The following is a 12,939-nucleotide window of genomic DNA, read 5'->3' as shown; positions in this document are numbered from 1 at the left end:
AGTGAGAATTTTTAAAGTAAGATCTAAAGTTGTTTTTTATTTATTTCAGCCAAGCGTCCACCTTTTCGTAAGTACAGCCACTCACGGCTCTGATCTGGTTTTATTCTCAGCTCTGTTCTTAGTGTTTCTGTTCTTAATGGTGCTGGAGATTTTTTTCAGGACGTTTTGTACGTTTTACATCAGTTTATAGCAGAACATTTGTTTACACACATTTTGACCCTCCAGCTGTGGAGAACTCTAGACCCCCAGAGGAAACTACGTTTCTTCCTGAAGCCTGAAAAAACAGGAACAGACGAACACAACAATGTGAGTTGATCAGTTGAAAAAAACTGTTTTAATAAACATAAAACCTGAATGTAAGATGTTTTATTACCTGTGATAGTTGGAGGTATGCTTGGAAAATCATAAAAAAGGCCTGATCTTTGTAATAAACAACTTTCATAATAAATGTCAAACAGTTTTTTAGATAAATAAAAAAAAAATTTGGAAAAGGAGAAATATAAATATGACCCTGGTATTTTGTTTAAGAGCCAAAACAATCACACTTCATGCAACACTCATAAAAATTGTTTTATTAGATCATCTTTATTAAAGCCAGTAGTATTACCTAGTTTGGCATTAATGGCTGAGATCACACCTGATGTCTGTCTTCAAGACCCTGATGAAGGCAGCGAGGAACATTTTGTTTAATATTTAGTTTGTATCTTGTAAAGGCCAAGTTAATTTTATGTAACTATGATGTGTTTTGTCTGTTTTAGCGTTCTTCTATTGATCCAATGGATTTTTGATGATGGAAGATACACATTGAGATAAAGTCATTCAAATCACCCGTCTAGGCTACGCCAAGCTTTGTTCCAAAGCTCAGCCACTGCTGTGAGTCGTCCACCATTGATGGAGAGATGCTCAGGATGGGCATCGGCCCAAAGTTGATGCTGCGTCAGAGTTGAAATCAGGGAGAAGGTTCCAGATTGAAGCTAACCTGGACAGAAGACGTCTGACGCTTTGCTGGTTAACAATGCAGAACTAAATCAGACATGATGACTTGAACGGACCCTGAGTTTGACATGTTCACAAAATAATTGGTTTTCCTAAAGACTTATACTCATCCTGGAAAACAACCTGAACTGGTTTCTGGTTCTCACACAAGAATCCTACAGAAAAGAGCAAGCAAAACGCTAAGAGGATCTAAAAGACAGATAAAGATGTTTTAAAAGTTTATCAATCCTGGAAACAAGGAGGAATGAAAAGGATTTTATGAGAAAGGAGGTCTAGATAGGGCGTGCTTGTGGCGCAGCAGGTAGCACAGACTCATATATGGAGGCTTTAGTCCTCGACGTGGTTGACCCGGGTTCAAATCCGACCCGTGGACCTTTGCCGCATGTCTCTCCCTCTCTTCCACGCTCTTCAAAAACAAAAAAAGTTGAACATTCAGCCGCTTTAGTCAAACTCTTTAAAAACTCCAGATATTTAGAAAATAGATGCCTGTACTTCCTGGTGTGTAAACATCAAAAGGCAGTATTTTCAGAAAAATATAATCCAGAAGCTGAAAGGGAAAAGATGTGACTGATCTTAAACAACTTGACCGTTCTGGTAACTACTAGTGAAAGTGTTCTTTTGTTTATATTTATATACAATATTTTTTATCTTGTAAAGCCTGTTTGTTCATGTAAATAAACTGTGTTTTTGTTAGTGTGTTTTAATTTAATATTGTGTTATTATTGATCTATAATGATAGAAGATATACATTGTATATATATACAGAAAATAAAATCCCCTGTTGAGGCTATGCTAAACTTAGCATGTGAGCCCCCCCTAAAGTTTAGCCTTTAAGTTGGGGGGGGGGGGGGATTATATTCTCGACATAAAGCGCAAAGGGGCTCTTAAAAATTTGTATTTAGCAAAAGAAGACGCCAGTTTCAACAGTTTTACGGCTGGTTTAATTAAAGTTCCCTTCGGTGTGTGTGTGTGTGTGTGGGGGGGGGGGGGGGGGGGGGGGGGGTCGACACGCTGAGTTTACCAAGACTCTTCCTTTTGCACTGGATGACGTTTTAGGTGGAACAAATTTGTGCTACTGCTAACTTTTGTGGCAATGGTGTTACGCAGGGCCGGTTCTAGCCGAGATTGAGTTTTGCGCCCCCCCCCCCCCCCTCCATTGACTCAAGGAGAGTCAATGTCAAGCAGAAATGCAATAACAAATGTACTCTTCATTTTATCCATATCCATCAAATTTTCTTAATTCGTTTGTGCTGTTTTCCGAGATTCGTCAATGATCTTATAAGTTATAATACAACAGACAGTAAATATATATAAAAATGTACATTATTACAATGCTGTGCTTCAGCTATACATTACTATAATATAGACCAGCATATAGAGTATAATAGTAGATCTGTGTTTCACTGGTGCCTGGAATGTGGATGAAGTTACTTTCATAGGGATGGAATGTTATTGTGATTTCCATGTGTTTTCATTTCTAGTATATTTTGTCAGATGGTTGTAGACTTGAATTACTTATTCAAAGGACTAACTACCTTCAGGCTGCTTGTCCCTGGTCTCAGCTGTGTTTCACTGGCGCCCAGAGTGCTTGGTGTGGTACTGGATGTCCCTTCATCTTCATCCCCTGTATTCAAGCATATTGTATAGCCAGACAAGCGGTGTTTAATAAGTGAAATCATCATGAATGTGGTTCTTTAAGAAAACAAGCTATTGCATTTTGATACATGCTAAAAATGTTCTATTGTACTTTAAAGTACAGATGCTATTACTAATCTTTGTTTCCTGACTTTAAAAAAAAGAAAAATATTGTAGTTGATTATAAAAGACACAATATGAATTATCAGATTCACATCCAGGCGATAAAAAAACACTACCGATTATCATTATTCTATCCATGTTGGTCTTTATTGTGAATGAGGCAGAGTTTCATCGAGCATGTACGGTTCAAAATTTCCCCCTCAGCTGAAACACTTAAAGCACTCAGGGTTCACGCTGCGTCTTTACGCATGATCCAGCTGCTGGATTTTACCCTCGTGCGCTGCGCCCCCGTTGTTACAGGTTACATGTAACGTAATTTTGCGCACCTGAAATCAAGCGCAAGGCACCACGCCCACCGAAGCACCGCTGGTTCTGTGTCGTTAAAATCAAAAGAGCATGAAAAACAGTTACTGACTCTCCTACTGACTTTAATTGGGACATTTTGGTACGAGTGGAAGGACATTAAACGTAGCGATTCACGTTTTGAAGGCTGGCCGCTGATAAAAGCACCTTGCTCCGAGAGGGGGCGGGGGAGGCGCAGTAAGAGCGGTGAAGCACAGAGCCGCAGCACACGTAGTTGAAAGAAAAAAATCTGAATAAATAGGAACGAAACTTATAAACAGACTAATTGGCGTTCTAGGCTGTATCTGGTTAGCAGATCTGTGTTCTGATCCAGCGTTCAGCCATGACTGGTTCTGAATGTGAAAGAAGCTGAACCAGCACCGCAGAAGGAGGGACTGAGCTCTGGATGGACAGAGCTGTGAACGGATCATATGGTTTTCGTTATTTTTATGTTATTTTGATTTTATTTGGTACAAACCTTTACCATGTGGCAGCTAGCCCTCTGCAGTTCACTCGGCAAACGGGAAATTTACTCGCTTTTGGCGACTGGCGAGTGTAAATTACGAACCCTGGTCAGGAGCCCTAACGTAACGTGACCCCCCATTAGGAAATGATCAAATGATCAACAATAATAATCATCAATTCAATGTAATAATGAGGTTGACAAGTAAACGTGTGGCGCCATAGGATGATCATATATTTAATAAACATGTTTTGATTCGCTTTTTTTTTTTTTTTTTCTAATTCTATGATTAATGGGAAGTAAGTCTAATGGCGACGCTAGAGGGCGCCCCCAACACATTTGTGGCCTTAGGCAATAGACCCCTTGCATCTGACGTCACAGTCACGTGATCGGGGGTGCGCGCCTCCATCTTGGTGGGCAGGCTAGCCTGACAGCCCGTCTACTACATGACAAAACGGGTGATTTAGAGCGTACTTTTAGTTAGTTAATTTTTGGAATCTAAACAATGCCTACCACTTGTTGTGCTCCCGGTTGCACAGAGAGGCATTCCAAATTGTTGGATGTACGTTTCTGTCGTTTACCGAAGGATGAGGAAAGAAGAAAGAATTGGATATTTTCAATGAAAAGAGCGCAGGCAGACCCTCCCAATGGACTGGGGGAGCCAACATAACACGACAGAATGTGCAGTCTACACTTCATCTCCGGTAAATACAACTTAATTCTGCTCTAGTCATTGTTCTACTTAAACAGCGGCGGAGGGGAGGTAGCGATCGCTACACAGGCCGGAGAAGCACCCCGTGTAGTGATAGCTACCTCCCCTCCGCCGCTGTCTGAAGCAGCAACAGCGGCTTCTCTGGCCCGTGTAGCTGTTGCTGCTTCAGACAGCGGCGGCTCTCCGGCCCGTGTAGCTTCAGACAGCCGCCGCTGTCTGAAGCTACACGGGCCGGAGAGCCGCCGCTGTCTGAAGCAGCAACAGCTACACGGGCCAGAGAAGCCGCTGTTGCTGCTTCAGACAGCGGCGGCTCTCCGGCCCGTGTAGCTTCAGACAGCCGCCGCTGTCTGAAGCAGCAGACAGCGGCGGCTCTCCGGCCCGTGTAGCGATCGTTACGCTGGCCGCTACACAGATCGCTACACGGCCCGTGTAGCGATCTGTGTAGCGGCTGCTGTACCGATCGCTACACGGGCCGGAGAGCCGCTGTTGCTGCTATAGCCGCCGCTGTCTGGAGCAGCACCCGCTTCCTGCCGCTCCAGACAGCGGCGGCTCTCCGGCCCGTGTAGCGATCACCACCTCCCCTCCGCCCGCTAGTACTTCTGTGTTTACGCCGACACCGCCACCCATTTTAACAAGACAAAAACACCAAAATAATCCGTAGTGAGTGATGTTTTTTTAACCTACCGGGCGGGTCTTCCTCTTTGCTTTGTGCTGTTACACAAACATGTCTGAACATCCATCCATCCATTTTCTGACCCGCTTAATCCTTCATGGCGTCGCGGGGGTTACTGGAGCCTTTTTCCTGATATAAAATAATTGCAGCCGTCCAGTGGTTTCATGGCTTTCGTGCTCTCTTGTCCGTACTGGCCTGCCGTGTTTATAAAGCAACTGTGTCGCGGTATGAAACCCTTGGCCAGCATTTCACAGACTCGCTCCGTCCCTTCAGGCTTTTGCTGTGTGGATCTGGCAATCTGATACCATCAACCCTCAACTTACTCTTAAAACGATCTTGTGATACGTTATCTAAAGAAGAAAAATACCTGGAGAACTCGTCATTTCTTCAAATGGCGTGCCAACCAATATGGCCGCCACGCAAGGGGTTCTGGGTAACGGAGTCACGTGGTTGCAAGGGGTCTATTGCAGGTGTTGTGCGCAGTTCTGTTCCCCCGTGAAAATCTGTTCCCCCTGTGTCGGGAGCGCACTTTGCAGCCGTTTTCACGGCGCTTGTAATTGATTTCTCGGTAAAACAACTCCTATAATCATGTCAAGGTTGTAACATTCAGTTTAATCGGCAGCTGTTTACAAAATTGTAAAATAAAAATAAATAAACGGGGTCTTTCAGACATCTGAAATATCCATCGAAAACTTTGGGGAATAAAGAGCAAATGTTTCCAAATTCTCAAAAATTATGTGTGATAGCATGTAGTATACTCGAACTTTCCTTAATCCAGTAAACTGTCATATTTTAAATTACAACAGGATTTACTGGGAAGTCTGCACTCTCGTCTTTTCAGGAAGTCTTAGGCTAATGTTTGTGTCCTGCTATCAGCCATTCTCATTTTTCAGCAATGTAAAATCATAAATACACACTACGTGCTGGAATACTGTGTTTGGTGGCTTACTTTTATTTGTCAAGGTAAAGTGACAAAAGTTGGAAAAAGACCGATTATCTTGCTATTTAAAATAACACAAAACAGCATAAGAAGACCTCATTCATTTATTTTTATTCTACAGTTTTGTAATCAGCTGCCGATCAAACTAAATGTTACAACCTTGAAATGATTATAGGAGTTGTTTTACCGAGAAATCAATTACAAGCGCCGTGAAAACGGCTGCAAAGCGCGCTCCCGAGACAGGGGGAACAGATTTTCACGGGGGAACAGAATTGCGCACACCTGTTGTCCGACCACAGATCAGACAGCTGCTGTGAGAATGAATGTCAGCTCAGATCTCATTTTTATCATATGTATATTTTATATCTATACATATATTTATTTATTACATAAGCTGCTTTTAGGCATTGATCTCGAAGACACCCTGTAGAAACATTGAGTAGCCTAATAATCAGTAGAACAGCTCAACTTTATCTGAGAGTAGAGAAAGTTGGAAGACAAGACAACAATAATTCAATATTTAATAGAGTATCGAAGTCTGGTATTTGATAATCAAAAAAGTCTATTTTGGACTTTGACAAAACAGACAAAAACAACAACAATGTTATTCTTTCTTGTTTTGGCAGGAAACTAAAACTAAAATATAAGAAAAAGTCCTGGCAGTGTCAGAAAGAAATGCGGTGACATATCAGGATACGAAGGCCATTAAAATCTGTCACATAATTGAGAAGCAGTTTCACTTTCGTTTACAACCCCAGTCGTTAGATTTCACCTAGATCTTAGTGACGTCACAGTCAGACAATATTTTCATTGGCTTGTTTTCGTGTTAACAGCCATTTTAATTCCTGGGTGAGCTAGATGAGGATTAACGGTCGGCCTGGTTTTATGCATGTGATGAAGTAGGCTTCAAGATGTTAAAATTTATATTTTTGGTTATCATGAGAGTATACGGTACTGCTGGGGGTAGGTTAATATTTTTTATCCTTAGCTTGTTTTCTTCACATGTAACAAATGATGTTAGCCTACAGGAAATGTAAACTTTATTATGTGGCATAATAAGCAAACAAAGTTTTTCAAACCAATCTTGAAGATTTAAGGTGTCGATTTTTAAATAAATGAAATTTAGGAAATAGCGTAACGTTCAGCAGTTTAGTACAAAGTTAATCTAGATCATTTGTCTTCCTCTGTCTGTTACTTACTGTAAACACGAAAATGGAAAAGGAAGAAAGGGGAGACACATTTGAACACGAAATAAAAGCACTGCTACTAAGAAATAAGTCAAATAAAACTTTATTAGATGATGATTTTTTTTTTTTTTCACTAAACAGTCTTGCTTACTTTGGGCATACGGCGTAGGTGACAAAATGTCCTGGTCCGGATCGGGTGGAGTGCGAAATCGAATTTCCCTAAAACAGGGGTTCTCAACCTTTTGCAAGCTGGGCCCCCCCAAAGCTGGTTCGTTGCAGTTGGGGCCCCAGTGCCCCCCGCCCAGATCCCCCATCCCCCCGCCCCGCCCCGCTCTACCTTGCATAGATAGATAGATAGATAGATAGATAGATACATAGATAGATACATAGATAGATAGCCCTAGGCTATTATTTTTAGGCCCACATTATTATTATTACCATCATCAGTAGCGGTAGGTAGGCCTATTGTCATTTCTAGGCTATTGTTATAATTGGCAGTAGCACCAGACTTCTAGTGTGAGCTTGCAGGCATTATTATTATTATTATTATTATGAGTAGTATAGGCCTATCACCATTACTAGGCTATTGCTATATAATTGTGAGGTTACATGCTTTTTTTTGTTATTATTATTATTATTATTATTATTATTATTATTATTATTTATTATCATCAGTAGGCCTATCACCATTACTAGGCTATTGCTATATAATTGTGAGGTTACATGCTTTTTTTTGTTATTATTATTATTATTATTATTATTATTATTATTATTATTATTATCAGTAGGCCTATCATCATTACTAGGCTATTGCTATAATTGGCAGTAGCACCAGACTTCTAATGTGAGCTTGCAGGCATTATTATTATTATTACTAATATTATTATTATTATTATTATTATTATTATTATTATTATTATTATTATTATGAGTAGTATATGCCTATCATTATTACAAGGCTATTGCTATATAATTATGAGGTTACATGCTTTATTGTTGTTGTTATTATTATTATTATTATCATTATTATTATCATCAGTTGGCCTATTATCATTACTTGTCTAACTCTTGGACTGAACGTATTTTTTGCCAGATGCATTCAAATAGTCACCAGAGTAAAGAAATGTATATTATATGTGAATTATGTGCGCCGTTTGGAAGTAATTTTGATAAAACTTGCTGTATAAGCGAAAGAGCACGAACGTTCTGCATTCGGGTTGTTCCGGAATGCGACGTCACAAACAGAACTAGTACCGTGCATCAGCCTGCATATACTACGTCTTTTGCTACCGATTTGTTCAATTTTATTAATAACTCTTACTCTACGTACAAAAAAAATAAATTAAAAAAATGTCTGATACATCTTCAAACTCCACCTCAAGCTTCGGCGACTCAGATAAGGAATATATATACGAAGAAACGGAGTTTGAATAAGGTGAACCTGAGGAGACTATATCCAACGCTGCCCAAGACATAGAGCCCATGCTCCATTGTAAGTACCCCTCACAATCCTCGCTTGTGAAGTGTGAATTGCATAAAACACTTTTGTCACTGCTGGCAATCCAGTCCTTTTGCGTTTCTTTTACGAATGTATCCCATTTCTTTCGGACCTTTTAATCCTTCGGCCAAGTATGTAGCGCTACTTTCTGGCCTACACTAGACCGCGGTGAAGTTGGCTTGACATGGACATTCAAGCTCCGCGGCGTCAGCGGAGAACTCTTGAGAAACAAAAATCAAATAAGATTTATTGACGGTCCCACCGCGTATGAGAGAAGGGAGCAGCTGAGACACGCTAGCCGAAATCGGAGTCCTTCAACCGGATCAACCGTGAGCTAGATCCCGCTGACTCCGCGGAGGTTGAATGTCCAATGTCAAGCTAACTTCACCGCGGTCTGCACTACAGCTGCTAACTACGGCGATTTTTTTTTAATACACATACATGTACAATGTATGCAAACCCTCTGGCATGAGTCTGTGAAAAGGACTAATAGGACAAAAACACCGAAATAATCCTTAGTGAACAATGTTTGTTTAAACATACCGGGCGGCTCGTCCTCTTTGCTGAAGCGCTGTGTGTATGCTGTGTGTCCGCTTTCTGAAGTTAAACATGTCTGAACGTCCATCCATCCATTTTCTGACCCGCTTAATCCCTCATGGGGTCGCGGGGGTTGCTGGTGTCTATGTCCCGATATAAAATAATTCTTAGCCGTCCAGTGGGTTCATGGTTCCATGCTCTCTCATGTGTATTGCCTGCCGTGTTTATAAGGCAGCTAAGCTACTAGCTATGTCGCCGTACAAGCCTTGGCCAGCATTTCACAGACTCCCTCCGTCCCTTCAGGCTTTTGCTGTATAAATCTGGCAATATGATACCATCAACCATCAACTTACTCTTAAAACGATCTTGTGATACGTTATCTAAAGAAGAAAAATATGCCGCGAACTCGTCAGCTTCCTTCCAGTCCGGCGCGCATGCGCGAAAAACCCGGATGAAAACCGCTTATCACCTGCATTTGCGCTCACTATCGACAAAACAATCAAATTTGTTAAAAACTTTTTTTTTTAAATCAGTCCAAACACATTTTAATTTTTATTCAGGAGTTATGTATATACAAAACTTTAACTTTTTATGAAAGTAGTTTAGTGATAAAAAAAAAGTGCAATTTTTTTTTTTCAGTTTTTTTTTCCACTCCCATCCTGTAGTCTACTCGCGCCCCCCCGGGAGAGTGTCGGCGCCCCCCCGGGGGGGCGCGCCCCACCGGTTGAGAACCACTGCCCTAAAATAACCTGCTTCTCTTGCTGCGCATATGAGGCGATAAACGCATTTCACCACAGATATCTTTAGGTTTAGTTATGAGTTTTGACTTTTTAGGGTTTGGTATTCTCCTGTGAGGTTAGTTAGTGGATAGCAGACTGGTGATGAGAATAACCTGCTTGTGTAAAGCAAGAACACAGAGCCCACGTGAAGCAATGCCTCCTCAGAGGTGGGTGGTAACTGTTTACATTTTACTCAGATTTATTTGAGTAACTCTTTAAACAAAATGTACTTCTAGGAGTAGTTTTACTGCACTGTACTTCTTGCTTTTACTTGAGTAAATATTATGAAGAAGTATTGTTACTCTTGAGTAAAATATCGGCTTACTTTATCCTAAATTACTGTATAACGCTCCTACATGGTGTGAATAACTGACTGCAGTGTAAAGAGATTTGGAGTCGCTGGAGTTAATAAAGCTCTACACAAGTACAAGCCATTTATCATTCAACATTTTTTATGTTGAACACTTTGTAGAAACGTGTTTTTCTGCTTGAATTTTTTACAAATTACTATTGTCAATTTTTTACGTTATAAAAAAATTGACAAACAATAACAATTTGTCAATTTTTATTAAATTCTGGTATTTTAGTTATCATTGAAATACCAGAATTTGTACATAATTTTATATTCATGCCTAACCGATTACATCATTTTAAAATATTAAATCAGTGGTTATAAATATTTACTCAGTACTTGAGTAGCTTACTTACCAAATACCATTTTACTCTTACTTGAGTGATTTATTGGTTTGGTACTTTTTACTTTGACCTGAGTAAAAATATGTTGAAGTAGTGTTATTCTTTCTTGAGTAAAATTTCTGGCAACTCTACCCACCTCTGTGCCTTCTGCATGGAGAGGTCACAGAGGAGGAAGATTATTTCAGTGGAAATTATTTTTTCACAACTCCTCTTTTCTACCAACAGAACACAGATTAAGTTTCTTTTGAATTGACAATTACACGCCTGTATGGACGCAATAAAAGTGAGAGTGCAGTTACAGCCAATGTTGATGGAAGGTGCCTTATTTCGTTTTTCGTATAAATTTTGTGGGCTCATGATAACTCGGCACTGCAATTGTATGAAAAACAATATTGAATTTAAGCAGGTGGACTTTGAGAGAGGGAGAGGTGTGTTATTAACTATTATAGAGTCTCTAAAAGTAGAATGGGAGGCAGATCCTTTAGCTATCAGGCTCCTCTCCTGTGGAACCAACTCCCAGTTTTGGTCTGTGAGGCAGACACCCCGTCTATTTTTAAGACTAATCTTAAAACTTTCCTTTTTGACAAAGCTTATAGTTAGAGTGGCTTATGTTGCCCTGACCTACCTATGGGGATGTGCTTCTTTGGGCTTAGACTACTGGAGGACATCAGGATCTATTTTTCTCACTCTATCGAGTTCTACTGTTCTTCAATTATGCATTGCTTGTCATAATTTCTGCTTATAACTTTTTGCTCTCTCTCTTTTTTTTCTTCATAGTAGGTACACCTGGTCTGGCGTTCTGTTATCTGAGACATCATCCAGGGAAGACAGATCACCCGCTATTATCATCTAATGTAGAACAGATTACTGGATCAATGTGTGATTCTTTGCTTTTTTGTCTGTCTTGTTGTGTCTCTGCTCTGATCTTCTGTAACCCCCAGTCGGTTGAGGTAGATGACCGTTCATACTGAGCCCGGTTCTGCTGGAGGTTTTTCCTTCCCGCTAATGGGGAGTTTTTCTTTCCACTGTCACTTCATGCTTGCTCAGTATGAGGGATTGCTGCAAAGCCATGGACAATGCAGACGACTCTTCCTGTAGCTCTACGCTTCTCCAGGAGTGAATGCTGCTTGTCCGGACTTTGATGCAATCAACTGGTTCCCTTTTATAGGACATTTTTGACTAATCTGTATAATCTGATTGATTTTGACTTTGTAAAGTGCCTCGAGATGACATGTTTCATGAATTGGCGCTATATAAATAAAATTGAATTGAAAATTGAATAGAATTTGAAGACACTAAGTTGGAGGTTCTGTCATGATTTGGGTTTTTGTTTATTTTTGACTTTTCTTGGATCAGCCTTCATCTTTCAGCCTCTATCCAATCAGCTCTGTCTCCTTCCAGCCAACACCTTAATCAGATCCACCTGCTGCACTAATTAGTCAACTTTGTTCACCTGTCTACTTATACCTGCTTCAGCCAATTCGGCCACTTTCTCTGAACGTCCTGGTGGTTCCCTGGTCCACATCGCCTGTTCTGGTCTTTCTCTACGTACATCCTCTGGTCTTCTGCCCATCCCTGCCTACCCGCTGCTCCATCTGCCATAACCCATCTAGTCTGGTTCTGCTTGCCTGCCTTACTCACCTGCCACTACTCATCTTCACAATAAACCTTTTAAAATCGTAACTCTGTGTCCACCTGAATATCGGGTTCACCAGTATTATTCATTACAGGTTCAAAAACTAAAAAAATAAATAAATAAAGCAGAATACCCCAAATGCTCCCTAAGTATCCATTCTGGCAAGGAAATAATTTCTTGCTTTTCTCTTGGAGTTATTTTTAGAATGACGCCAACATCTTCAAGCATTTCACTCGTAATCATCTATAAAGTCATAGTACTACAGTATTAAATTATCAATGAAGTTTAAAAAAGACATCCTGGGTGTTTCTATGTATGCCCTTTAAAAGCTCAAAATTGACCTACTATCATGCAGTATCCATAGCATCACTACAGTGAGATTTGCATTTACACCTAAAGGATGGGGGGCTGGTGGTGTCATTATTTTGCTGAGTAAAATAATGACACCATTATTTCATTCTGGGGCTGCTAAAATTTAGGTCCCTTCTTTGACTCCAGATCAGATGATACAGGTTCGGTATTTACACCAGTAGCTTAGAATAGTTACATGTATAACTTTGTAGAAAATGTCGCATGACACCTACAGGTGATCTCACATTTTCTGCATATAGTCACACATGTACTCTATGGTACTGACGTGAGTTTCATGTGTGCATGATCATTCCTGCTTGCTACTGATAAGTCATATATGGAAGAGGATTAGGGCCATTAAAAAAAAGTCT

At 40.3% G+C, this 12,939-nt stretch overlaps 1 protein-coding gene across 4 annotated transcripts in view; it reads left to right on the top strand.

Moving 5' to 3' along the window:
• LOC105924466 (H-2 class I histocompatibility antigen, K-D alpha chain) overlaps positions 1–12,939 on the top strand; it is a 159,075-nt gene that overhangs the window by 81,614 nt on the left and 64,522 nt on the right. The window contains exons 9-11 of one of the 4 annotated variants that reach the window (XM_036145805.1): positions 50–67; positions 226–306; positions 759–1,942. The exons of 2 other annotated variants lie outside the window; for them this stretch is intronic. In XM_036145805.1, the coding sequence (XP_036001698.1) occupies positions 50–67; positions 226–278 (71 nt within the window). In that variant the 3' untranslated portion in view covers positions 279–306; positions 759–1,942. Of the gene's footprint in view, positions 1–49; positions 68–225; positions 307–758; positions 1,943–12,939 lie in introns of those variants that run through there. One more of the 4 variants, XM_036145807.1, reaches the window with a different exon arrangement.

Source organism: Fundulus heteroclitus, chromosome 13, assembly GCF_011125445.2.
Source record: "Fundulus heteroclitus isolate FHET01 chromosome 13, MU-UCD_Fhet_4.1, whole genome shotgun sequence".
Taxonomy (NCBI): Eukaryota; Metazoa; Chordata; class Actinopteri; order Cyprinodontiformes; family Fundulidae; genus Fundulus; species Fundulus heteroclitus.
Note: the sequence above shows the minus strand (reverse complement) of the source record. Positions and strands in the feature narration are given on the sequence as shown.